A 27,430-nucleotide genomic window follows, 5' to 3' on the forward strand; every position below is an offset into this window, starting at 1 on the left:
GATGGGTATTGAGGTTTAAGAAAAAATGTGTTTGCACTGTTCTTCAAGTACTGTTTATGGGAAACTGATAAATAGCCCATAACAATAATCCTAATGCTGAGATTGTTTCTGAGACATCCACATGTCCACAGCAAATATACTGAGCCCCACAAATGGGCCCTAGTGTATTACCAGTGTGGAATAAAAAAAATGTGCATGTAAAAGGAATGTGTATGTAAACAGGTATATGTATTATGAAATCCTTTGAGTGATGGATAAGACTAAAAAAGGCTTTTACAAATGCACTCCTTTAACCAAACACTTTGAAGCTCTGCTCTGGGATGTCTTCATACGACTGTGTCCGGACAGACTTTGCTAACAGCAGCACCACATCTGTGCCAGATACAAACTCAGACCTGGTGTATAACACTTCAATAAAAAAACAAAACAAACGAATGTGTCAAAACTTGAGATATGAGCTGTGCGGGGCTTCCAAAAAAAGGCAACAAGTCACGGAGTCTGAGCCTTGTAGCTGGAGTGGCTAATGAATAGAAACCTGACTGGCCAACAGGTGTGCATGAGAACACAATGGGCCAGATTTGGCCAATGGGCTATGACCACAGAATAATGAGGACTTTTTATGTAACTTTACCTTTAGACACACTGGTATATGGATGCACTCTCCTTTAAGTAAACACTCAACATTTCCAGTGTTTAACCACATGTTTAACTCCATGATCCATGCAAGTCACACCTTATTGTCCATAATGCTATTTGCGCCTACACACACTAGTACGAGGTTAGTGTTTCATAATTTCATTTATAGAAGAACCATGCCTACACATTTTATTTACACAAGATTTAATTACTCTAGCAGACATTTACAATGTTTCTTATCAATAAACATGAATATTTTAGGGCCCTGTGGTTTAATTATTATCAAAACTCTGTGTACTTGCACCTACAAACCCTCCTCATGACACATAAAACCTCTCTCCTCATGCTTATCTGGCATTTACTGTACTTGCAGCTTTGAACAGTGTACTATGTCAAGTAGTGTTAAGAACTTTACAGTGGGATACAATCCCCTAAACAAAAGCAACACTTTCAGTAGTGGTGATTATCTCATGGGACAAGTTACATTTGAATTAACTAATGAGTGTGAAGTACAGTCACTCTTTGTAAAGCTGAAGGGAAAAGCTCAAGTGTCATGGACTGAAAATTATGGGAAAACTATTGTGACTTACCAAAGCAAAGAGAAGTATTTCAGCATCAAGCAGTTTGTCATTCAGGAATCTATGGGTAAGCTAATGTCTTTCAATTTAGCACAATGCTGTAATCATTTTAAATCGTGGTATGTTTAATTAATCTGCTACTGTTAACAGAAAAGCTTTTATTTGAATGATCATTTATACAAAAAATGCCTTTTAACTAGTAAGGTTAGTACAATCTTGACCAGCTGATGGCAGCAATAATAGCAGGAATAACATTATCCTGCTCTTCTCTTTCTGTAATTTTCTCTCTTCTTCAGAACTATTTGCAAACCTGCTATTTCAATGAGCAGCCCTTCTAAAAACAGTCACAGAGACAAATTTACAAACCTTCCTTTAATCAGACATAAAAAAAAAAACATGCTATCTGACTAATTCATTGTTCCTTAGGCAAAAATGATCTTTCCCCTGGCTGCCATGTATACCCATTCACCTTTCAGATTCCAGTGCAGTGAGTTTTCTTCTGAACAAAATTATTTCCATTGGTGTTCCATATAAACATATTCAAACATGTTTCTTTATTTTCTGTAACAATATCCTTTCATTTAAGTTTCATTGCACCTTTTGTTGCCACATCTTACAGAGACCTGCCGTCCTCCTTCAAGGGCTCATGTGGAAAGATTTTGTACACAGTCGAGGCAAATCTGAACCGGTCGATGAGAATGGACAGCAAAGCGAAGGCAGAGTTTACCCTCATCCAAAAGACAAACCATGATCCAGTGATGATGGTACCCTTACATTGTTGTTGAACAAATACACACATGCACACACAGATTTTCTAAAATTCACCCTTTTTTTATGTTAGAGCCCACAGCAAAATATGATTGATAAGAAAATGAAGCTCTTCTCAACGGGATCTGTGGCCATGGATGTAAGCATTGCAAAAACAGGCTTCTGCCAAGGTAATTTAAACCATTACTGAACCACACAGTCAATCTGCACGTCATTCTAATAGTGGATTACAGTAGAAAATGGCAATAGAACACATTGAAATTCATCTATAGCTGAAACATGTGCAGCTCAAGGTCAATTTGCTCATGGAACACATTTATGGTCTAAAGATAAGATGATATCTAATGTAGGTCACAGGCCATGGAAGTAAAGACTGGGAACTAAATGTGATGTAAATACTTCACTCCTAAACGCATACCAGGAAATGTCCAAATGTAATCTTGGTACATGACCTCAAACCGTCCTCTCCTTGTAGTACTGCTGTCAAACTTTAAACTCATATAATTAAATGCATTTGTCTTCTGTGCGGAATTAATGCAAGTCATTGATTTTGTAATAGTGACACTCGCAACTTAAAAGTTTCATATTTCTGTAACCAGTTTTTTGATTATTTGTAAATTCATGGCAAACAGAGCGTAACGCTCATGTATAACCTGTTCTTGTTGTTTTTCCAGGAGAAGGCATAAGGGTCATGGCTTCAATTCAGAACAAGTCCTCTCGTGACATTAAGCCCAAGTACTGTCTGTACAGGAAATACAGCTACTTTGCAAATAAGAAAAGGAAAGTTGAAACAAAAGACATCCTGAAGGAGGAGGGTGAAGCCATCCCACACTCGGCAGGTCAGACTGTCACCAGGATCATCACCGTACCTTCCACCGTGACCACCTCAATCCTAAACTGCAACATCATCAAAGTAGAGTATAGACTCCGGGTGGGTAAGCCTATCTATCTTCACTTTTATGTTGTTCTGCATCAATGGGGTTGCATGGTAATGTTGACTCTTTTTCCACCACAGGTCTATCTGGATGTGAAGTATGCTTCAGACCCAGAAGTCAAGTTCCACATAGTCATCCTGCCTGCTTTAGAGGGGTCTGATAATCAGCAGTCATCTGACTTTTTGACCAGTGAATTTGACCAATTTCCAAATCCTTACATGTCAGGAGGGATGAGCTTTCTACAAAATCCAGCTGCCCCTGAACCTTCTGCTCCACCACCTTCCTATGAGACATATGGGATGTACCCCTCTTTCACAGGTTTAGATAGAAAGCCCTAGAATCTGTAATGCAGATGTAGTTTTTATTGCTATTTTTTATAATAGCAATTAATTAAGAGCAAGAATAAGAGAATAAGAGTAAGAATAATTGGTAATAGGTTGATTTACAGCTTGATATTCTGGTTTAATTTCAGTCGTTGACCATATTTGTTCCCTTTAAATGTGTAATAGCAGGAATAAAAAAATATTTAATAAATAATCCTCTCATTCCAGAGATTATATATTGTCCACATTAATTATTTTTAATCCATCTGACAACAGAAGACTCACATTTGTGATCTCTGAACTATGACCAGCAACAAGATGCTGTTGACCAATCATGTCTCTGAACACTAAATGTTTGCATTATTTTCCCACTGAGGAAATGCAAGTCACATTACAGGTGTGCTGGAAATAGAACAGTGGACAGTCCTGCACTTTGCTTTTCTGTATAGCCTACTACCATGAAGCATCTAGGAAAATCTTAAGATAAGACCTTGATTAAATGTTTTTGTAGTAACGGGTGGTGTTATTATATTTTTTAACAAATAACTGAGCAGACAGTTGAACACAACAATCTGCAGTGGCTAGTTCCTATACTACGATTAATAAAAATCATACGCACATTTTCTCATGCTTCATCCCTTTTTTCTCAACATACTGTAGTGTCTTTATGGTTAAATGAGTTTTACTTGTGGTATTTTAGCATGATAGAATTTCATCAGCCTGAAACAGTCTGGCTTCCTTAAAAAGCTGTGCTTGCCTCAGAGCAGTTAAAGAAACACCAACGTAAAGTTTAATGCTGCTTGAAGTTATTGTTCCTAAGTTTCCAAGCTTTCTGTTGATTCTGCACTTCATGGTGTTAATTTGTGCTGGGTCATTCTCATAGATATAATGCCACATGTGACATGGCTCATTGTCTTTAATAACTACTGGTAGCAAAACCTGTTAGTTGTGCTCTGCTGCTCACCTTTTTAATTTTTTTTTAAAGAAATTTATTAATACCTGACTTTCTTTTTTTTTGTTTTGGTTCTTTGATTTTGCATTCTTGGTTGAAAGACTCAGAGCGCACATTAGCAGTCATCTAGATCTAGATAGAATAAATTAGGGTGCTTATGTAACAGTCAAGAGCGCAGGGCAAACTAAACCCTTTTGTCTCATTTGGGTGTGAAAGTTCAGGTCACTGAGGAAATTCATTTACGAGCCTAATTACTTAAGAAAATACAATTTTATATGTATGTATGTATGTATGTATGTATGTATGTATATATAAATATATAAATATATATATATATATAATTTTATTATCTCTCTCTCTATATATATATGTATATATATATATATAAACAGAGGCGGAGCCAGACATTTGAAACACCCGGGGCTTAGCCCAAAAGGGTGGTATGCATGTGGGATTTTTTATTTTTTTGGGGGGGGGGGAGGTAGAAATGACTGAAAGATTAATTGGCTCTGTTTTGAGTTTTGTTCAAAAAAGAATGACTTCATATAGGGAAAGATATATATCACATGTGCAGGACACCTGAAACTAGTTTTTTAATTAAGCAGCAAGGAAGAACAAGGTCAGGGCTGCATCAAGACACGAGGACTAAACCCCAATTCAACCAGACCCAGAACTGATCCAGAATTAAAACAGGACTACAACAGTTCAAAATCAGCACTACTTAGGATTTAACCAAGACAGAACCAGAATCAGAACTAGATGATAGTTAATTCTACCAAAGTCCACTATTTAGATTGAGAAAAGTTTATATTATTATTTAGCCTTGTTGTGCAAACAAGCCTGCATAACTTAATAAATATAGAATCTGAAAAATAGCAAACCTAAAAAGAAACACTAGGTACGAGATACATGAGTACCTATGATATGGTGATACTTTTGGTAAACAACCATTTGGCTAACATGTGTGTCTCACCTGCTCTTGTTCCACCTCTGTTCTGTCCTCATTCTCCTCTCTCTCCCTCTCTGTTCCTCTCTCTCCCTCTTTGTGCTGACAATCATCAAATATACAGATATTTACAAACTCTTCAGATCAAAACACAAACACTTTTTTATTTGCAACATCAAATCAGACTAAATGTTTATTTTTTTAGATTGATAAATATAAAAAACATATTTGTTAACTTTAAGAGTAAAGAGAGAAACTATCTGTATTTCTTAATTGCAAATGGCACCAAATTGTATTCAAACTTGAGCCACACTTATGGAGCTCCACGATTCTTTTCCTGGTGTTTTGGTTGACATCTCTTGATTTTCCCATGTTACAGAAACAGGCTCTGTGTTTTGCCTTATATGCATCCACAGCTGTGCCACCAATTTACTCACATGGACTCTACTAACCTATCAGAAGCTTCTTCAGCTCAGAATGGAATCCTCTGGAGTTTTCTTATTAATTAACAATAAACTTAGTGTACATGTACTCCTAAATTTGATGAAAGTGATAATAAATAGACAGATCTCTCTCTCTTTATTCTGACATTTAACTAATTCAAAATTATATTTCAATATTTATCTAAAGCAAAAGTTTACTCTAAATTGATGTTGTACAGCAAAAATGTTTTATGTTTTCTCCCTAAAGTGTATGTAAATATCTGGTTACAAATGTGAATATCCTGCTGTGTACTGAAATCCCTCTTGTTTTGCATAGAAATATACTGAACAACATACAAAGCATAATATATAAAATAACATTTACCTGAGTTTTTTCTTTGAAAGAACCCTCTAATGTCCATTCTTATATTTCAGTACATAACTGAAACCGATTTAGTCGGGGAGGGTAAGAACTGAAAATATGAAATAAACACACGTAAGCTAAGACTCTCTAAAAAAATAGCATTTGTTCGGCTTTTCATTTCGCCATTTGTTGATTCACTTGAAGAGCAAGTAACGTAATATTGGTCAAGTGATCAATTTGATATCAATCTTTCGTGATGCACCGTCATATTTACATTATTTGTACGGTAGGAATGATTTGCTTTGGTACCTGGTCAATAGTGATGGGTCGTTCGTGAACGAAATGGCTCTTAGAGCCGCCTCTTTGACGTGAACGACGCGAGCCGGCTCCTTATCGCGAGCCATCACATGTTTTTCCCCCCCCTTTCTCTCAACCTCTCTCTAGCACTTTTTTTCGCTTCACTCCGCACGCGAGCTGTGTGCTTTACGCTGGGAAGAGGGGGGAGGGGCGGTAGTTACACTCAGCACAGGAACAGAGCCAGAGGGAGAGAAAGAGAGCCAGGGACAACAATGTCACATTAGAAAGGTATAGTAATCATCCACAACTATTTTCAGTTGCAGATGATAAAGGATTCAGAAAGTTTATTCATGCAGGTCCATATGACAGAGAATATGCATGTTCTTTTAGTTTTCATATTTTAATTCATATTTAATTGTGTTGTTTTACTTTAAATTTGTAAAAGGAAAAAGCTGAAAATTTAATTAGTTAAAAGTTGAAATGTGAATAGTAGATTTTTGTATTATATGATTTATTTATTACATTTTATGTGGAGTGAATAAATAAAAGTATATTTACGGTGGCCCCTAGAGACAAAGCACGTACAAACTTCAAATCACGTACGAACTCTGAAGCACGTACAAACTCAGATGCACATAAAAACTCAAAACACGTACAAAAGACAACAGAAGTGCTCTAGGATGCTAGGTGCAGTGTTGAGCTTTTGTTACCTAGTGGCTACACAAGCCAGCAAGTACCAACGACTGGATTTGGTGTGTGGTAGTAACAGGTAAATGAACATTGTTTTTAAATTATTTGAATATATATGAGTGCCTGTGTATAAATACACAAACAATACACATATGCTTTCATGCTTTCAATTGTGTAATTTAAGTGATCTAGTAGCTCTGCTTTGGAAGTTCAGTTCATGCTAGAAATCTGTTTTGGAGTTTGTATGTGTTTTGTCTCTAGGGGCCACCGCATATATTTATATATAAACATATATAAATAAAACCACTTTTTCTTACGTTAGTAATTCCTTTTGTGCATAATTTTATATTATTGTTAACAATAAATAAATTAAAGCAACAAAACAACCTGAAGAGCCGGTTCGGAGCCGAGAGACCCGGCTCTTTGTAGTGAGCCAAACCGAAAGAGCCGGGTCTCTAAAAAGAGCCGGAAATCCCATCACTACTGGTCAAACTTAAGCTCTCCTTAGCTCTGTTTCTCCAACAGCGCACTTACAGGCAGCAGCTGCCCCGCCCTCTCGCTCAGTCGCTTAGTGCCTGAGCTCGGATCATACCAATATCAGGGGGGATTCACGCACAGTCGTAAATTCCCACAGTCTGCACTATGTGCTTCGAAAATTGTGTGTACTTTTTGTTTTATACAGTTGTCAGCCAGGCATCTAACTATGAAAAAATTACACTCCAAAAGACTTCTGCTTCTGACAAAACAACCCGGGCTTAAGCCCAGTAAGCCACCCTCACGCTCCGCCCCTGCATATATATATATATATATATATATATATATATATATATATATATATATATATATATATATATATATATATATATATATTCTCCAATATAAGAAAAAAATGCAAACAATAGCAAACTTATTCATTGCAGGTCTGGATAAGCTCCTCCTGACCCATTGGACCCCTGGGCAGTCAGTCCCACTTTCCCCCACACTGCTACTACGCCCCTGCATGTCACTGTGTGTCACCATATAAGTGACTAATTGGGTGCACGCATTATTGGATAAATGAAATCAGAGATACAGCGGAAGGCGAAGCCGCGGTAATGTAAGACCTCCTTCAGGATCGGGACACACCTACCGCATATCTCAGTCTGTCGGTTGTTACTCTGGTGTCCTTGGAACGTTTCCTAGTGCGCTACTACAAATTATGCTGTCCACAATCAAGAGATTAGAAGTAATCTATAACTCTATCAATGACAGCAACACTTTTACTAATGGTGATGTCATTTATGGGGAAGTCAGGCTGGAAGCGGAGAAAGACTTCCAGATAGAGTCCCTGCTCATTAAATTCAAAGGGAAAGCTGAGGTTTTGTGGACCGAGAGGCACGGACAAACCACGCATGTATACCACGCCAAAGACAAATACTTCAGCGTTAGAAGTTACTTCATCCGAGACAAAAACAGCAAAAGTAAGTTTGCTTTTCATTCTGCGCTGCGTGCACGGAGGAGCCTGCTTAAGTTAGAAAAAAACAAACAAAAAACTAAAAAGAACAACCAAAAACTAAATTATTTGTGTTCAGTTTATAGTTTTAAAGAATTTAGCAAACAAATAAATTCAGCTTAAGGACTAAAGTCAACGCAGTGGAAGGAAATGTTAGCATCAGGCGTTGTTTATGTTGGGTGAGCGGAGGGGGAGACTAATTCCTGCTGCACAACAACTGCTCAACCGCCGATCTCTTATGCTGCTGCTCTGTGGCTTCAGCCTAATCTAAATCTGCTTGAACTACTGAACATTTTAATAGTTATTTTCTGTGTAATGCTGGGCTTACACTTAGGGTTGCCAACTCCCTGAAAAATAAATAAGGGACACCTCGTGGCCAGGGCCGGGCGACCCAGTTGTCTTCACCCTTCCCAGTGTGGTGAATTTTCTAGCTCTTTTTTTGTGTGTGAAATTATTTTTTTAACCATTTGACTTGAATTTGATTTAAGTAGATGTTTATTCTTTGTGATATGAACACATGTGAAACAAATGATCATTTAGCCATTTATTTTTAGCTCAAAATGAAAACATTAACACAATAAAACAGGTCTCCTTCTTAAACAGAAGCCTGTCATGCTTAACTTTTGAGAATATAAGTAAATCTTTCTTTAAAAGAACTCTGTCCTGCTTAACTTAAAATAATAGAAAACAATAGAAAGAAAAACATTCTTGTAACAGTGCACATTTAGTGCATTTAGTACAATTGGCTTCAGCTGAGGTATTATTTCAGCTTTTCTAATGCTAATCAGCTGCTCCTGTTTGTAAACCCACTTGTTCCCATGATTACGCATCTTAACTCATCATCATTATTCATCTATGTATTACTTTTTTGTATTAGTCATCTTTTTGTAATCATCTATCCTTGCAGTTGTTTATTACACAAAATAAATTATATTATCACACTTCTGGCCACATAGCGCTGATATTCACTGCACATGCCCATATTAACTTTTTCCAGCCAGGTGTTTTCCTTTTCCCATTCTTCCCTTTCTCTGAGGGGAACAAACATTGCTGCTCTAATGCTGGGCTTACACTGTGCGGTTTTAGGCCCATTTTGAGCCGATTTTTGAGTGATCTTCATCGTGCATCGTGTAGTATACGTGGGGTAACGAGAAGCGATTAACACCTCACGACCAGCTCCCGATCATCAATCGCTCGTGAGGGTCTCATCACAGCCGCTCACACTGCTCGCGCGCAAACACGTAAACGTTGGTGTAAAAGATGGAGCAGCACGGCTGTGCAGCGTGTGATCTGGACACAAGCGATGGAGGCACAACTTGTAGAACTTTGGAAAGCTCATCCGAGCCTTTTCGATGTGGCCTCACAAAATTATCACGACCACAACAACCATGAAAATAGTTGGATTTACATTGCTGCTCAATCACAGCTGCCTGATCATGTTTTTCATTAGCAATTTAGCAAAGTTGATGGTGGTGGTGTGTGTCTGTGTGAGTGAAAGACAGAGAGGGAGAGCGCGACAGATTTTCTGTTATAACCTTCATTTTATGGAGGCACAGTGTGAGCACTCAGGTCGCATCAGAGCATCGGGCCGTATAGTGTGAGACCTGCATCGTGACCTATGAACTTCTAACCCCTGCGAGTCAATCGTACAGTTTGAGCAGGAGCTGAATCGCGCGACGGAAAAAATCGCACAGTGTAAGCCCAGCATAACATGCAGCAAAGTTTCTTCCTGTAGAAATGAATTTTCAGCCCATCGCTGCTGTTCGTCAGTGATTATACCAGTCAGAACACATATACAACTAAAGCACCAGATCACCAGTTTTTACATGGATTCTGTACTAACAGTGAAAATATGATTAATCAAATCGAAGTAAAAGATCAGAGTTAAAATGATGATTCAGAGCATGATTTGCCTGCATTTCTCAGTGTAAACTTCTAAATTGAGAGTTTTAGACATTTTAATCCATCTCTTACTATATAACTCAAGAAATTAACAGACACTCAGAGATTACAATCATGATTTTCAGGTTTTTGCCCAGCCTAAAATAACACAGTAAGGTTGACAGATTGCGTTGCTTTCTGCTTGATTTTTCTCTTCAGAGGACGACAGACAGACACTAGTGACCGACAACTTACAAACATGTGAGTATTTGACCGTCCTCTCTCAGCCTGTAGTGGTGCTTGATTGTGTTTTTACTGAAATATATTTGTGTGCTGTCTTTGTTTGAGCTTTTATTTCATTCAGCTATAGCTTGAGTCACTTGTTGAATGCTGAGACTGCACGTCCGGTGTTGTGTTCACGCTGTCAGTCTGTCACTTTTACACCTTCTGTTGTGTCATCTTCTGCAAAGCTGGATTAAATAACTCTGGCAGATGTCAGGCTGTCTGTTCATTGAAACATGGGCAAACTCTTTGTGCTAAATAAACTCCAGTTAATATGAAAAATAAATGGCCATATCTTTATCTGGTATATAATTGTAATATTTTCAACACACTGAAACTTCATGTCTTGTCATTGTGGCTCGTAAATGCAATCCTGCTGCAGGATTACACTTAGAGTCGCAGTGTAGTGAGAGCCAGAGTGCTTTTTAATCACTGATGTCTAATTACAAGCATAAAAAACCCTAAACACATTAGCTAAGTGATGCAAACATGCGTTTTTGTTCCCTCAGACATCCGTTGAGCTTGAGGAGTTTTTTGTTCTTTTCCAGCTCTTGTGTTTGTAATCCCTAAATATTTGACTTAAACAGGAAGCCAAATCAAACTCACCCCAGCATCCCTTTACAACGGCCTGCTTCGTAATTGTAGGAGTTGTAACTTAAACACACATCTGAACAATTCTTCTTAAATTTGTATTTATCTTTTACATTTTTTTTTACTATTTGTTTTTTTTCTTTTTTTTTTAGACAGCAGCGTTGTTGCCCCAGGAATCCATGTCTACCCATTCAGCTTTCAGTTCCCCTTCCAGTAAGAAACATTTCTTTAAATGGTTGCAGTGTTAGTAAGAACAAACAGACAACCTCGTGTTTTGTTACTGCTGTGGTTCCAGAAAAGTAAGTGAACACACTGAGGTTGTGTATACATTAAAGCAACATTGTCAAAGGAGCTTGCAAAGAAAAGCGTCTGGACTTCTTTAAGTTGCTTGAAGACGTTTCACCTCTCATCCGAGAAGCTTCTTCAGTTCTAAGGTCAAATGGTGGAGAGTCCCAGATATAAACCTAGTGGGAGTGACCCCCCACAGAGGGACAAAAGGACCCCCTGATGATCCTCTAATCGCCTGGGCCAAGGTGGGAAACTGGGCGTGGGTCCCAATCAGCCAGAGTTTCGGGTGTGTTCATTTTGAAACCTGGCCCCACCTTATCATGCGAATTCCTGAGGTCAGATGGCCCAGGATGTGAGTGGGCGTTAAGGCGTCTGGGAAGGGATCTCAAAACTGGATTATAGATGGCAGAGAGTTGGTGTCGTAAACCCCCGCCTCTGTTCAAAGATGGTCGCTCACAGTGGACATAGATGGCTTCTTTCACTCCTCTTTCAAACCATCTGTCCTCTCTGTCCAAAATGTGAACATTGGCATCCTCGAAAGAGTGTCCTTTATCCTTAAGATGCAGATGGACTGCTGAGTCTTGTCCTGTGGAGGTGGCTCTTCTGTGTTGTGCCATGCGCTTGTGAAGTGGCTGTTTGGTCTCTCCAATGTAGAGGTCTGAGCATTCCTCGCTGCACTGTACAGCATACACCACATTGTTAAGTTTGTGTTTTGGCGTTTTGTCTTTCGGGTGAACCAGTTTCTGTCTGAGCGTGTTGCTGGGTCTGAAATGCACCGGGATGTCACGCTTGGAGAAAACTCTCCTGAGTTTCTCTGATACACCGGCTACATAGGGGATGACAATGTTGTTGCGTCTGTCCTTCTTATCCTCCCTCGCTGGTGTCTGGTCTTCTTTTCTGTGCCTCTTTGCTGACTTTAGGGGGTCCAGGGGGTCCTTTTGTCCCTCTGTGGGGGGTCACTCCCACTAGGTTTATATCTGGGACTCTCCACCATTTGACCTTAGAACTGAAGAAGCTTCTCGGATGAGAGGTGAAACGTCTTCAAGCAACTTAAAGAAGTCCAGACGCTTTTCTTTGCAAGCTCCTTTGACTACGATGACCTGGATGACTGAGAACCTTCACAGACATTAAAGCAACATTAATATACTGAAGTTTTAGATACGTACATGTATGAATGTGGGCAGATAACCACCAGTAATTTTATCATTAATTGATTCGTGACTTGGTGAATGTATCAAGTCTGAATTCTGAGCTTGAGTTGATTCAGATATTTGAACACTCACGGGTCCATAACTCCCTAAACATTCACGGCACAGCTGTAAATCCAAGGATTCGCCTGATTTCACCGCCAGCTGGAATGTCGCTGGCAGTGCATAAAGGGAGTGTTCTAAAACATGTAAAAAGTGTCAGCATAGCATTAGCTTGAGCCAGTTGTGTTTGCAAACTGGAAGAACATCAGAACATATTTTATTTATTTAGTGCTGAAAAACCGTTAATCCCAAAGGGCTTCACTCGTAATTGTTCTGTTTATGGCTGCTGTATTGTTTATTTTGATATAAAACATTTTATTAAGTCATTTAGAAAATGTGAAAAGCTGTGTGTATTTTACAAGAAAGTGATCAACTCATCGCAGTTCTGTGGGCTTTGGTGTTTGTTCAATAGGGATTTACCCTCCTCCTTCAAAGGTGCTGATGGTAAAATTGTGTACTCGCTGGAAGCCGTGCTGAGCAGATCAATGAGGATGAACACGAAACGTTCAACTATGGTCAACTTTGTGTCAACGACAAATGTGAACAGTATATCTTGGTTACAGGTATGTGTGTTATCTCATTTGCAGTCATTCCAACAAAGTTGGCACAACCACAGAACAAACAAACAAAAAACAAGGGGTGAGTGGGCGGCAATAACCTGTTTAGACCTGCTTGGACATGTATTGAGCAACTTGTTTCAGTATTTGCATTCAGAGTGCTCACCTTGTGAAAACACTGGTTTTAAAGGCACCAAACATAGTCTTACTGGAAAGGGCCACTGGCTTAGCTTTGAGATCAATGTGGCTGAAGTCTATTAAAGTTAATATATCTCTGCTTTTGGGAGAATTTAAGTGCATTTGTGCTAGAGCAGGGCGATATGACCAAAAATATTTATCACGATATACATTTGAAAATTTGCAATAACGATAAAACTGACGATATAATTGACACTAGACAAAATACTTTACAACTCCACAACTTTATTAGTGCAAAATAAACAAACAAACATCAATTTATTCTGACTTGAACAAGCAACTGTTTGTTATGTGTTTTAAAGTTATATAAAAATTTAACAGTGCAAATACAAATTCCTTGCTGACAGTTTAACCAAAAGGCATTTCCAGTGGAAACTGGCCGACATATCCTCAGCATAACCGTGTATAATATCCACAAAACCTAAAAAGAGATTATACACAATACAGTAATATTATGTTGAAGCGCAGTACGTATCACTCCGCGAGGCTCCTGCCTACGATAGCCGTAATGCTCCGACAATCCATCAAGCGGTGCGGGTTCGTAGCTTAGCAAAGTCGTACTAAAACATTTGACAGATTTTCGAGCGCCGTGTACGACATAAAATCGTTTCGAGGTCAGTAAACACAACCAGAATTCATACATAAGACCCACTGGATTATAAGGGGTACTGTCGATTTTCAGAAAAATCAAAGAATTGATTTTAAGTGTGCCGTATTTTCCAAAAAACACGGTAATAACGACGGCCCGCTAGCATGCCCTACCAAAAATAGTGTTTTGTTGAGTATCTGACGGACGAAAGCTAAACCAGTTCCACACCACTGAAGTTGCAGCATTTTTACAAACCAATTCTGGTTCATCCGTTTCATTCAACGATCCGCTTTCACCCTTCTCATTCTGCGTCGGCGCCGTATGCGTATGAAAACAAAGGCACTGCGCATGCGTCTTTTACCCATATTTTATCGCGATATTTAATTTTCTTATCGTTGCCCAACATTATACCGGTATTACCGTGAACAGTATGATATGGCCCAGCCCTAATTTGTGCTACATTCTTGTTTTTCTTTCAGACACCGCTGCATGACTCTAAGGATAAGAAAATGAACATTTTTACCTCAGGAAGTGTAGCCATGGATGTTAATCTTGAAAAAATGGGCTTCCGACAAGGTGAGAGGCCTGCAGGTGATACTGACATGTATTTGTTTAAAGAAAAGGTCAGGTTTGACTTTTCCGCTCGGTATTGCAGGAGAAGGATTAAAAGTTGTGGCCTTCATTAAGAACAGTTCATCTCGTGAGATCAAGCCCAAGTACTGTTTGTACAGAAAGCACAGTTTCTTTGCAAGAGGGAAGAGAAGGGTCCATACTAAAGACCTCTTGAAAGAGGTGGGAGACGCCATCCCTCCATCTGCAGAAGAAGCCGTCACAAGGGTCATCACCATTCCCCGTGACGTGGAGCCCTCGATCCTCAACTGCAACATCATCAAAGCTGAGCACAGACTCAGGGTAAGCAGCTTGAAAAATGTTTGCTGGAAACACCAGTAAATCTTAAAACTGTATTAATCGTTTCAATACAAGTTAGTTATTCCACAATACTGTCCAAAATTATTGATCCACAAAAGGATTTCTTGAAGTAGTCTTCAGAAATAGCTTTTTTTTTTTTTTTTTTTAAATTTTTTTTTTTTTTTTTTAAGCTCTTCTTTGGAGGTCGGCTTCCTTTTCTTCTGTTCTCCATTAACATGATTCCACACTGCTTTTGTAATGTTGAGGTTCAGGCTCCAGGTAGGCCAATCCATACTAATGGCGTTGTTTGTGATCAAATGAAAAATGAAGCAATCCAATCAGGAAGCCAAGGAGGTACAGGACTTTTTCCTCTTTCTGTCTTTGTTTGCATCAATATAATCTTGCTTCCCTGTTTAGTTGTGCCTCTCTTCCCGTTTTATTTTGGTTATTATTTCTCTCTGTGTCCTCTGTGGGTTTTACTTCCTTTGTCTCATTATTTGGTTTCAGCTGTACTTCTGCCCTCATCACATTCTGTCTGCCAGTCTGTAACTTGAACTGCTTTATTGTCACACTGGAGATCAGTCACCAGATCAGCTAACAGCCCAGATCTAAGTTGTGCTAACTTAAAATGGTTCAAGAAGGAATGCTCTGTTCCTCGAAAGAAAATGCATTTCATTTTACTTTGGTGAGAACTTGTTAACTTGTTTTTTGAAATTCTGTAGTAGAAATGCACACATTAAACAAAAAGGAAAAAAGATACTTTCTAGATAGAATGTAAATTTAAATGGAAAACTGGTTCTTTGCTACGCTCTTTTTATTTTATTTTATTTTATTTTATTTTATTTTTTTTATTTTATTTTTTTTTTTCCCCTGGTGTGAGTAGGCACTGGTTCATTCCTTGAGTTACCTAGCTTTCCTTTTCATGCATTAATTATTCATAGCTCAGTGTTAAGCATTTCAGCAAACAAAAAACATTCATCCTTTATTCCTCTTAAAAGGATTCAACTAAAAATGAATGGGGGGGGGGGGGGAAGACAGCCAGCATCAAAAAAAGGAAACTGAAAGACTTTAAGAAAACCTGACAAACTATTTCTCAAGACCACTTTAGAAATTACAAGAAAGGAACCGGTGGGTGGTTCAAGACTTTTGCACATTATTGCATGTAAACTCCAAACCAAAAGTTCATTTGAGGGGCTTTACTGCTAAAATCCTAGCAAAGAATATAGAAAAGATCTGTAATGTAACTGATCACATCAACATTGATGTGATCAGAAAAAATAAGCAAGATGGTATGAATGTTGTGAGCAATAGCGCAGCAGAGCGCTATTTGAAGCTCTGTCGGTTCTTTATTTTATGCAATGAAAGACTTTTGTGTAAAGCTGCTGAAAGCGTTTGAACACAATTGTCACGCTTTGTTCATTTGTTTGAGGAAAGTGTTTACTGTGTTCACATGCGTGCAAAGCATTGTATAGAGTATAGTGGAAAACTGTCGGCACATAGGTTGTCTTTATAGAGCAAAGCTCCAGTGTCTGCCATGGTTTATTGACTCATTTTACTGAAAAGCAATAATGTAAACAAAAGACTTATGTGACATAAGAACCTACTAGTAGTAACTGAGGACAGCAGTTATATTTGTGTTAATGGGTAACATCTGCAGCTCAAAATCAACATAACCTGTGTGAAAGGGTTGAGCTACAAAATGATCAAACTTTTAATTAATACTAAAATAAGCATAAGCTGAGATACATGAAGTCCGTAACCAAAGAAAAGGCTGATAGATTTTACCTGTTGAACATGTTCTTAAAAACAGAGGATTGGTTCAATTCTGCAAATATTGAGTAACTTTAAACAATCTAACGTGTTTTACAGGTGTACCTTGACGTAAAATATGCTTCAGATCCAGAGATCAAGTTTCCTGTAGCCATCCTGCCAGCCTTCCAGGCCTATCCTGCAGTGCCACCACACTATCCCGCTGCTGCTGCTACCCCCTTTGGATTCAACCCGAACCCAAACCCTCCAGTGTGGGGTTTTGAGCCACAACAACCAATAGCAGCTCCCCAACCGTCAGATCCCCCTCCTCCTTATGGAGCATATGCAATGTACCCTCCATTGCCAGATTTTGAGAATAAATCCTAGCAACAGGTCTGACCAGATGTTTTGCCAGGAAATGGTGTGAAAACACCGAGAAGCATACTGTGGTCATTAAGAGCCACTCTAGTGTTCACCAAGCACTTCTGTGGCTATAGACTATACCAAATCCCTATAGTGTGTGTTTAACTGCCTCATATAGGAGTATCCGCTCCTGATTGTTTCTTTTTTATTTAACACTTGATATCTTAAGTGCCTGCGTGTTACAGACAGACGACTGAATAAAAGGGACAAAATGTAAAACATTGCATTTATCACAGGAACAAGTAATGCTGTTTGACTGGTTTGTTTTACACCTAAAAGCCTTTCTGAAAAGTAAAGAGAAAAATATTTTCCATTCACTGGTTAACAACATTACAACATCAAGTTGGTGTTGGGTGGATTAAATCTTTGAAATGAAGTTTTGTATGATAATAAACTTTTTTTTTAAGGCAATAAACCTCTTTGGTTTTTGGATTTATTTACTTATTTTTGGTTTGTTTTTTGTGGCGTAACACAAAACATGAAGCTGACATAACTAGACATCTTTTACTTTGAGTTAATTGCTTTCAATTTATGGGGCCATCAAAATATTGACTGCAACATTTTTCTTCCTGGTATTTTTTTTTAGGTTTTGCCAGTGTTTCCAGATTAATTTTGACTATTTAGACAGTTGACAATTTCTGGTAAGATGGGTCATTAACACTAACTTACCTAGCACGTGTTTCCTCAGGAAAAGTTGATACCTTTCTTTTTGTATTATTTCTTAACCTACTGTGAATATTATAGTGATGTTAGTGACAATAACAAAGAAGAATTTTTTTAATGTTCTTTGTGGAACTTCCCCTAAATTTATGCTATCAAAATATATGAAAAGATGTCTCCTAAGCCTTGGTAATCCCCCCCCCCAAAAGGCCCTTTTGTCATCTCTCTGAAAAAGGGGGTCTATTGTTAAGGTTACTTCTCATCACTTCTGCTTAGGATTTCAAAGGGTTAAACATGGCATGTAATGGGCATCAAGTGGAAGATTTACTGTAGGTGTGGTGAAATATATCATGTGATGCAGCCAGCATGTGGCAGTCACACCTACAATAAAAAATAAATAAAGAGAAACAAGGTGGTATTTTTCGCTGCCCCAATATGTGGTTGTGAAGAGACCATGCTGGTTATCCAGAGAGTGTGTGTGTCTTGACTGTCTCAAATCATTCATAATGTAATCTCATGTTAAACTCCGTCGAGTTTCCATAGCTAAAAATCTTTTAGTGGTACTGCTTTGAGAGGGTGTGTGATACAAGAAAAACTGGTTTCACAACATTTGCATACTTGAAAGCAGATATAACCGGCAGAGAGTGGCTGCGCTGGGCACAACTGGCCTGAGTTTTCTCTTGGTTTTTGCAACAGATTTTTGTTTTCCCCCACTTTTTGTCATCCATTGAAAATGACCATTAAAAAATTCTCAATCGAATACGATGCCATCAACAGCAAAAACACCTTCACGAATGGAGATATGATTAATGGAAGAATTATTGTGGAGGTGTCTGGTGAAACCAAAATCCAATCGCTGATTTTTAGAGGACAAGGAAGAGCGAAGGTATGCTGGAGTGAGCATTACGGAAAAAATCAAACCCATGTTTACTGGGCTACTGAGAAATATTATGACATCAAACAAGATATCTTGAGAGAATCAAGACGCGATGGTGATGTATTGAATTAACACAGTTGCTGACATGTGATACACTGTTCCTTGTTTAACAGACTGTTCAAAACAACACCTACTTCTTTTCCAGGCACTGAAGTCATTGGAAAAGGAAGACACGTGTATCCTTTTTCGTTCAGGATTCCTGATGGGTACCTCTTCTTGTCTTAATCAGAGGTTTAGATTCCCATTCTGCTTCTTTGTGGGTCATTTGAATGTTTTTGTATTGTATTTTACAGAATACTGCCATCAACCTATAAAGGAGCCCATGGAAAAATTGTTCATAAGGTGAAAGCAGAGCTGAAACAATCAATGAAGATTACAAAAAAAACTAAGGCCCACTTCACTTTTGTGTCCAAGACACACATGGGTATTCCTGGACTTCTGGTAAGAAATCATTAATCCTAAAAAGCAACGATTAAATTTCATAATTGATAGTGTTCAGGCAGACGAGATCATTACCTTAAAGCACATTTGTAATGTGGGGGTCTGCTTTTTAGGAACCTCAGTATACTCATAAGGATAAATCTGTTTTGGGCTCTGGAAAGGTTTCAGTAGATGTTCATACCACTCAGATGGGATACATGCAAGGTAATTATCTTTACTTGGCTTACTGCCTTTCAGTATTCAGTTTCTGCCCTCTCCCTTATTTTAATTTTTTATTTTTTGGAAAGTGACTATAAGTTTGGTTGAGTCAAGAGCTTTTTACTCCTTAGACTCCTTCCCTAAGGAAGCATCATTTAAAAATACTGCTTTATTTCATCCCAGCTCCCAGCTACTTAAAGTGCTTGTAAACAGGAAACCAGTGTGCATGATTCAGTGAGGGGTGTTTCTGTGGAACTGATCCTTTTATTATTGAAAGGAAGTTATAGCTGATTGAGTACTAAGCTAAAAGTTGTTGTTGTAGTTTTGTTTTTATGAGTACGAACCGAGCTGTATGTAACTATATGATGCTGACGTGCTGTTTTTGGCAACATCTAGGGGGGTACATTTGGCAAGCTAAATTATCAACCACTGTACACTAGACTTACAAGGAAGGTAAAGACAAAAAGTTGAAAAGTCTAATAATCATTTAAGATAGAAAAAAGGTTGCATTTGGCGCCTTTTGTGCCAGGAACATTAAGTCATGTAAGAATAAAACTCTCCAGACTCTTTTGCGCCTTATTTTGTGTCATATGAATTTGGAGGAAAATGGCATAATGGCTGTGTTACACTGAGATGGATTTTGTTTTATATAGTTTCATGTTGTTGCTTTTTTGGGAGGATGACTCTTGATGGTATGTGCCCAGATAATTTGGCCTCTGGATCACCCGACTTTAGCCAACTGCATAAATGCAACCTGAACTCCTGTAGAGAAATATTACGTAGATGTAAGCAGAGGCGGAGCCAGACATTTGAAACACCCGGGGCTTAGCCCAAAAGGGTGGTATGCATGTGGGATTTTTTATTTTTTTTTGGGCGGGGTAGAAATGACTGAAAGATTAATTGGCTCTGTTTTGAGTTTTGTTCAAAAAAGAATGACTTCATATAGGGACAGATATATATCACATGTGCAGGACACCTGAAACTAGTTTTTTAATTAAGCAACAAGGAAGAACAAGGTCAGGGCTGTATCAAGACACGAGGACTAAACCCCAATTCAACCAGACCCAGAACTGATCCAGAATTACAGTTTTTCTCAAATGCTAAAACACATTTCACAAACGTTACCACCAGGTCCCCCAATGTCCAAACACAACACCCTTCTCTAAAGCTACATAAACACAACCACACCTTCCCACTGCAAAACTCAAACTCCCACACCAAGAGAGCAGCTCGAAGCTGTCAAAACTGTAAACACTATACACAGCATTACACACTACAGCAAAACAATTGAAAACACAATGCTCAATTTGTGAGAAGGTTCTTTGTTCCATAACTGCCAATGCATATTTTAGAAACTATACAGTAACGGATCGTCGTAGATCTCTGCAGAGGATTAGGTATTTAGATTTGTGAGTTTCATATGAGTAGTATAAATCTATAGAAAATCCTGCATGTACGTACACTACTGTAACACAACTCAATGCAAAAACAGAATCTATTGCACACAACAGTAATCTTGAAAACATGAACAGGGTGTGAAGTTTTTTTATTTATGTTATTCACACCACACACACACCACAATCACTGTGCGGCATCATGTCGCTGAGCTGTTGCTCGCATCTCGTCCGTAATGATGGTGCGAGGTTGTCTTGCTCTCCCTCCTGGACCTTCTCCTCTCCCATGTTGGCCTTCTCCTCTTCCTCGTTGGTCGCTCCTCTTCCTCCTCTCATTTGAACTCCTCTTCCTCATTGGCCTGCTCCTCTTCTTCCAGGGCCAGCTCTTCTCAAAACAAATTTCCTACGTGTGGGACTAATAAAGGTTATCTTATCTTATCTTATCTTATCTCCCTCCTCTGCATCAAATTCCTCTTCCCCTGACTCTGCCTTCATCCATTGTGTTTGTTTGGAACCTTCAGCATACTGTGCACTCTGAACTTGCTTTTACATGTGGGTACAGCATTAGCAACAAGTGTCTTCAATTTTGAGTCATTGTGTGTAGTGAATGACGCCAGGTGTGTTCCCTGTGTTCAAAGATTGGTGACTGTGGCAAGCATTTTGCATCACATGGGCTTTCATTTGAGGATATGAGCAGAGTTGTTTTGCAACATGTGTTTTAGCAAGGAAAAATGTGTTTAGATTTATGAGTACAGAGGGTTGTGTTTTGTGAATTGTGTCTTCATGTGACATGTGTTTATGGTACTGGAATATGGTGGCTACATTTAGTAAATGTGTTTAGACTACTGGTCATTTGGGTTACAGGATTGGCTTTTGTGTTTTAACATTTGAGAAAAACTGTAAAACAGGACTACAACAGTTCAAAATCAGGAATACTTGGGATTTAACCAAGACAGAACCAGAATCAGAACTAGATGATAGTAGCACTAAAAATCATCATAGACCTGCACTACACTTATTTTTTAATTCTACCAAAGTCCACTATTTAGATTGAGAAAAGTTTATATTATTATTTAGCCTTGTTGTGCAAACAAGCCTGCATGACTTAATAAATATAGAATCTGAAAAATAACAAACCTAAAAAGAAACACTAGGTACGAGATACATGAGTACCTATGATATGGTGATACTTTTGGTAAACAACCATTTGACTAACATGTGTGTCTCACCTGCTCTTGTTCCACCTCTGTTCTGTCCTCATTCTCCTCTCTCTCCCTCTCTGTTCCTCTCTCTCCCTCTTTGTGCTGACAATCATCAAATATACAGATATTTACAAACTCTTCAGATCAAAACACAAACACCTTTTTAATTGTAACATCAAATCAGACTAAATGTTTATTTTTTTTAGATTGATAAATATAAAAAACATATTTGTTAACTTTAAGAGTAAAGAGAGAAACTATCTGTATTTCTTAATTGCAAATGGCACCAAATTGTATTCAAACTTGAGCCACACTTATGGAGATCCACAGTTCTTTTCCTGGTGTTTTGGTTGACATCTCTTGATTTTCCCATTTCAAAGAAACAGTCTCTGTGTTTTGCCTTATATGCATCCACAGCTGTGCCACCAATTTACTCACATGGACTCTACTAACCTATCAGAAGCTTCTTCAGCTCAGAATGGAATCGTCTGGAGTTTCTTATTAATTAACAATAAACTTAGTGTATATGTACTCCTAAATTTGATGAAAGTGATAATAAATAGACAGATCTCTCTCTCTTTATTCTGACATTTAACTAATTCAAAATATATTTCAATATTTATCTAAAGCAAAAGTTTACTCTAAATTGATGTTGTACAGCAAAAAGTTTTATGTTTTCTCCCTAAAGTGTATGTAAATATCTGGTTACAAATGTGAATATCCTGCTGTGTACTGAAATCCCTCTTGTTTTGCATAGAAATATACAAAGCATAATATATAAAATAACATTTACCTGAGTTTTTTCTTTGAAAGAACCCTCTAATGTCCATTCTTATATTTCAGTACATAACTGAAACCGATTTAGTCGGGGAGGGTAAGAACTGAAAATATGAAATAAACACACGTAAGCTAAGACTCTCTAAAAAAATAGCATTTGTTCGGCTTTTCATTTCGCCAGTTGTTGATTCACTCGAAGAGCAAGTAACATAATATTGGTCAAGTGATCAGTTTGATATCAATCTTTCGTGATGCACCGTCATATTTACATTATTTGTACGGTACGAATGGTTTGCTTTGGTACCTGGTCAATAGTGATGGGTCGTTCGTGAACGAAATGGCTCTTAGAGCCGCCTCTTTGACATGAACGACGCGAGCCGGCTCCTTATCGCGAGCCATCACATGTTTTTTTCCCCCTTTCTCTCAACCTCTCTCTAGCACTTTTTTTCGCTTCACTCCGCACGTGAGCTGTGTGCTTTACGCTGGGAAGAGGGGGGAGGGGCGGTAGTTACACTCAGCACAGGAACAGAGCCAGAGGGAGAGAAAGAGAGCCAGGGACAACAATGTCACATTAGAAAGGTATAGTAATCATCCACAACTATTTTCAGTTGCAGATGATAAAGGATTCAGAAAGTTTATTCATGCAGGTCCATATGACAGAGAATATGCATGTTCTTTTAGTTTTCATATTTGAATTTATATTTAATTGTGTTGTGGTTTGCAGTGTTTTGTGTTGTTTCACTTTAAATTTGTAAAAGGAAAAAGCTGAAAATTTAATTAGTTAAAAGTTGAAATGTGAATAGTTGATTTTTGTATTATATGATTTATTTATTACATTTTATGTGGAGTGAATAAATAAAAGTATATTTACGGTGGCCCCTAGAGACAAAGCACGTACAAACTTCAAATCACGTACGAACTCTGAAGCACGTACAAACTCCAAAACACGTAAAAACATGTACAAACTCCGAAGCACATAAAAACTCAAAACACGTACAAAAGACAACAGAAGTGCTCCAGGATGCTGGGTGCAGTGTTGAGCTTTTGTTACCTAGTGGCTACACAAGCCAGCAAGTACCAACGACCGGATTTGGTGTGTGGTAGTAACAGGTAAATGAACATTGTTTTTAAATTATTTGAATATATATGAGTGCCTGTGTATAAATACACAAACAATACACACATGCTTTCATGCTTTCAATTGTGTAATTTAAGTGATCTAGTAGCTCTGCTTTGGAAGTTCAGTTCATGCTAGAAATCTGTTTTGGAGTTTGTACGTGTTTTGTCTCTAGGGGCCACCGCATATATTTATATATAAACATATATAAATAAAACCACTTTTTCTTACGTTAGTAATTCCTTTTGTGCATAATTTTATATTATTGTTAACAATAAATAAATTAAAGCAACAAAACAACCTGAAGAGCCGGTTCGGAGCCGAGAGACCCGGCTCTTTGTAGTGAGCCAAACCGAAAGAGCCGGGTCTCTAAAAAGAGCCGGAAATCCCATCACTACTGGTCAAACTTAAGCTCTCCTTAGTATGGCTGGCTCTGTTTCTCCAACAGCCACTTACAGGCAGCAGCTGCCCCGCCCTCTCGCTCAGTCGCTTAGTGCCTGAGCTCGGATCATACCAATATCAGGGGGGATTCACGCACAGTCGTAAATTCCCACAGTCTGCACTATGTGCTTCGAAAATTGTGTGTACTTTTTGTTTTATACAGTTGTCAGCCAGGCATCTAACTATGAAAAAATTACACTCCAAAAGACCCCGGGCTTCTGACAAAACAACCCAGGCTTAAGCCCAGTAAGCCACCCCCACGCTCCGCCCCTGGATGTAAGGAAATGTCTTTCTGTCCTTGGCAGTGATTTATACAGGATAACTTTCTGTACTTTACAGGCGAAGCTCTCGTGGTCACAGTTGAAATCAACAACAACTCGAGTCGCACAGTGAAGCCCAAATTCATACTGTATCAGAAACACAGTTTCTTTGCCCAGGGCCACAGGAAAGTTTACACACATGCCATCCTTAAGGATAAGGCTGAGGCTGTTGAAGCATCTTCTGGCAGAAAAACCGTGACCAAGGTGATCACCATCCCTGGAGACCTACCCCCCTCCATCTTGAACAGCCACATCATCAACCTGGAGTACAGGCTGAAGGTAAACAACTTGTAGAGCTGTCCTTTTGTTTGTGTACTTGAGTACTGTTTAAGTAATATAACTAATGGTAGGAAGCTTGTCTTTGTTTCTGTATATGCCATTTAAAAGGTTTTATTTGGGCTGCTAGTTGGTTAGTGGCGCCTCTTTTCTGTCACAGGTGACTGTAACAAATCATTTTTATGGAAAACTGTTAAACTGCTTTTCTCCTTCCTCATTTTAACGTTCACAAAAGGAAATAAAATAAAGGATGTAAGTACTCAGAGGAACTAATGGAAGAAAACAAAGATTGAGAAGCTTGGATTAAAACGTGAGAGCCCTCTAGTGACAAAACATGGCAACAACAAAGCCCTGCTGAAATCAATAATTCCTGAACAAAAAAATCTTAAACAATTCTGTTTGTGTGTTATTTTGTTTGCACAGGTCCAACTGAATATCAAATGTTCTATTGATCCAAAGCTCAAACTTCCTATAGTTATCATGCCTGCGGTGGTGAAACAACCACATCCTTCTGCTGGCATTGGATTTGACACTTTTAGGAACCCAGAAAAAACATCCTGGGGAACTACACCCCAGCAAACACCACCCCAACTTGCAGATCTTCCACCTCACTACGGAGCACATGCGATGTACCCCACTACCACTCTTGATGATTATAAGACTGCACTTTGAAAATCTCCCTTGAGAGAGAACATTTAAGCCTTAAACACAGACTTGACACAAATGATTGAATACATTCAGAAAAGCAGACTGGTGTGCTGTTAAAGCTACCAAGCACCTATTGTTTGTTCCTTCATACCCCAAACTGTGAAGATGACATCAATTGAGGCAATAAATCAGAAAATGCTGGTTTTCATATTAGCAGTTGTTATCTTCTAACTCCTAACAGATTTTAATTTACTTTCCTATTTAAACTGTAAGATTGTATACATTTAATATCTGTGTAAATAATATATTTACAAGAGTTTGTCAGATTTGTATTGTTGATTGTCATTTATGCTTAGAAATATCTACTCATATATGCTTAGAGTTTTATAATCAAGGTCATGTTGGTAGAGGTTTGATCCTTAGTAGTCTGTGGAGACTCTGTGTGCCTCCCAGAGCACTCTGTAGCACAAAGAACTTTGCCTACTTGTGTCTTGCTTTTGCTGTGTAGTAAATTGTCTTGAACGTTCCAGCGAATAGGTTTAAGCTGTGTTACTATATTTTTCTAATAAAACATCATATTTGAAATGCAAAACCAACATCTTGTGTTTGTGGCTGGTGATTCCAGTTTAATGTGACCCCTTATATTCTACTCATCATATGACACATCCTAATGTAATGCTTCTTCTAAAACCTTAGAGTCCATTTGGGCAATTTGGACACGACAACCATTAACTGATGTATAAAAGTATGTGCTCCAAGGTTCACGTTGGGGCCTATGGGGTCAGGAGTAAATTTGATATAGTCACTGTCTTTGGCAAATAAATTCAATTTAACACCACTGATAACAAATTAAAACACTTGAAATTGTGTGGAAAACTACAGTAAGATATGTGCAGGGATGTCATATGTGCTCACTGCAGTTAAAGTAGTGTTAGTAGATATATTAATCCTTTCATGCATGAATTATGACAACCTCAATTGGGATTTCTTTCTTAACTATTTTTATTCATCTTTAGGCATAAAAAAGAGTTTTGAACTTCCAATGGGTTAGAGAAATTTAAATAAGAATTTGTTTTGTGCACTTACACTGGCTGAAAGGTGGATGGCAGGGTATGGAGTGTGTCACTCCATACCTGACACAAATACAAGGAAGCAGACTTGTATTTGAATAGCTGTCCACTGTAGGGCCCACTATGCGTGAAAGGGTTGAGACACAAATGGTAATAATACTTTTTAAAAGGCCTAATCACAAAAATCAGGTAACTCAGGTACACCTGCTCAACTACTCATTAACACAAATATCTAATCAGCCAATCACATGGCTGGAAATCAGTGCTTTTATAGTAGGCATGCAGAGATGGTCATGATGACCCTCCAAAGGATAAAACATTGAAAGTTTTTACCTCAGGAAGTGTAGCCATGGATGTTAATCTTGAGAAAATGGGCTTCCAACAACGTAAAAGGCGTGCAGGTGATACTGACATGTATTTGTCTAAAGCAAAGGTCAGGTTTGACTTTTCTGCTCTGTATTGCAGAAGAAGGATTAAATGTTGTGGCCTTCATTAAGAACAGTCCATCTCGTGAGATCAAGCCCAAGTACTGGGGCGATCATGGCTCAAGAGTTGGGAGTTCGCCTTGTAATCGGAAGGTTGCCGGTTTGAGCCCCGGCTTGGACAGTCTCGGTTGTGTGTCCTTGGGCAAGACACTTCACCCGTTGCCTACTGGTGGTGGTCAGAGGGCCCGGTGGCGCCAGTGTCCGGCAGCCTCGCCTCTGTCAGTGCGCCCCAGGGTGGCTGTGGCTACAACGTAGCTTGCCATCACCTGTGTGTGAATGTGTGTGTGAATGGGTGGATGACTGGATATGTAAAGCGCTATATAAATACTGGCCTGTATAGTGAT

General features: G+C 38.6%; 3 protein-coding genes across 3 annotated transcripts; all 3 read left to right on the top strand.

The window, feature by feature from the left end:
• Window positions 1-1,025: 1,025 nt before the first annotated feature.
• On the top strand, window positions 1,026-3,328 carry LOC113033771 (arrestin domain-containing protein 3-like). The gene is made up of 6 exons (XM_026187860.1): window positions 1,026-1,281; window positions 1,641-1,701; window positions 1,834-1,978; window positions 2,056-2,152; window positions 2,657-2,913; window positions 2,998-3,328. The coding sequence occupies exons 1-6, from the start codon at window positions 1,026-1,028 to the stop codon at window positions 3,253-3,255; spliced, it is 1,074 nt and encodes a 357-aa protein (XP_026043645.1). The 3' UTR covers window positions 3,256-3,328.
• A 4,615-nt stretch (window positions 3,329-7,943) lies between these two features.
• LOC113034052 (arrestin domain-containing protein 3-like) lies at window positions 7,944-17,521 on the top strand. The gene is made up of 7 exons (XM_026188340.1): window positions 7,944-8,371; window positions 10,504-10,545; window positions 11,310-11,370; window positions 13,108-13,258; window positions 14,519-14,615; window positions 14,695-14,951; window positions 16,818-17,521. Exons 1-7 carry the CDS (start codon window positions 8,110-8,112, stop codon window positions 17,082-17,084), a joined length of 1,137 nt encoding a protein of 378 aa, XP_026044125.1. The 5' UTR covers window positions 7,944-8,109; the 3' UTR covers window positions 17,085-17,521.
• Window positions 17,522-17,540: 19 nt separating this feature from the next.
• LOC113034053 (arrestin domain-containing protein 3-like) lies at window positions 17,541-25,876 on the top strand. Its single transcript, XM_026188341.1, has 6 exons — window positions 17,541-18,772; window positions 18,863-18,923; window positions 19,011-19,158; window positions 19,272-19,362; window positions 24,627-24,886; window positions 25,307-25,876. Exons 1-6 carry the CDS (start codon window positions 18,514-18,516, stop codon window positions 25,553-25,555), a joined length of 1,068 nt encoding a protein of 355 aa, XP_026044126.1. The 5' UTR covers window positions 17,541-18,513; the 3' UTR covers window positions 25,556-25,876.
• The last annotated feature ends 1,554 nt before the right edge of the window (window positions 25,877-27,430 follow it).

The sequence above is a fragment of the Astatotilapia calliptera genome, chromosome 12 (genome assembly GCF_900246225.1).
Source record: "Astatotilapia calliptera chromosome 12, fAstCal1.2, whole genome shotgun sequence".
NCBI lineage: Eukaryota > Metazoa > Chordata > Actinopteri > Cichliformes > Cichlidae > Astatotilapia > Astatotilapia calliptera.

Excerpts from the sequence above, each read along its gene's own strand:
- LOC113034052 (XM_026188340.1), top strand. The coding sequence starts at position 8,110 with ATGCTGTCCACAATCAAGAGATTAGAAGTAATCTATAACTCTATCAAT. Across the intron at positions 8,372-10,503 it reads CCGAGACAAAAACAGCAAAA|AGGACGACAGACAGACACTA; the intron begins GTAAGTTTGCTT and ends TTTTCTCTTCAG. Across the intron at positions 13,259-14,518 it reads ACAGTATATCTTGGTTACAG|ACACCGCTGCATGACTCTAA; the intron begins GTATGTGTGTTA and ends TTTTTCTTTCAG.
- LOC113033771 (XM_026187860.1), top strand. The coding sequence starts at position 1,026 with ATGTCAAGTAGTGTTAAGAACTTTACAGTGGGATACAATCCCCTAAAC. Across the intron at positions 2,153-2,656 it reads AAAAACAGGCTTCTGCCAAG|GAGAAGGCATAAGGGTCATG; the intron begins GTAATTTAAACC and ends TTGTTTTTCCAG. Across the intron at positions 2,914-2,997 it reads AAGTAGAGTATAGACTCCGG|GTCTATCTGGATGTGAAGTA; the intron begins GTGGGTAAGCCT and ends TTTCCACCACAG.
- LOC113034053 (XM_026188341.1), top strand. The coding sequence starts at position 18,514 with ATGACCATTAAAAAATTCTCAATCGAATACGATGCCATCAACAGCAAA. Across the intron at positions 18,773-18,862 it reads GAGAGAATCAAGACGCGATG|GCACTGAAGTCATTGGAAAA; the intron begins GTGATGTATTGA and ends CTTCTTTTCCAG. Across the intron at positions 19,363-24,626 it reads TCAGATGGGATACATGCAAG|GCGAAGCTCTCGTGGTCACA; the intron begins GTAATTATCTTT and ends TGTACTTTACAG.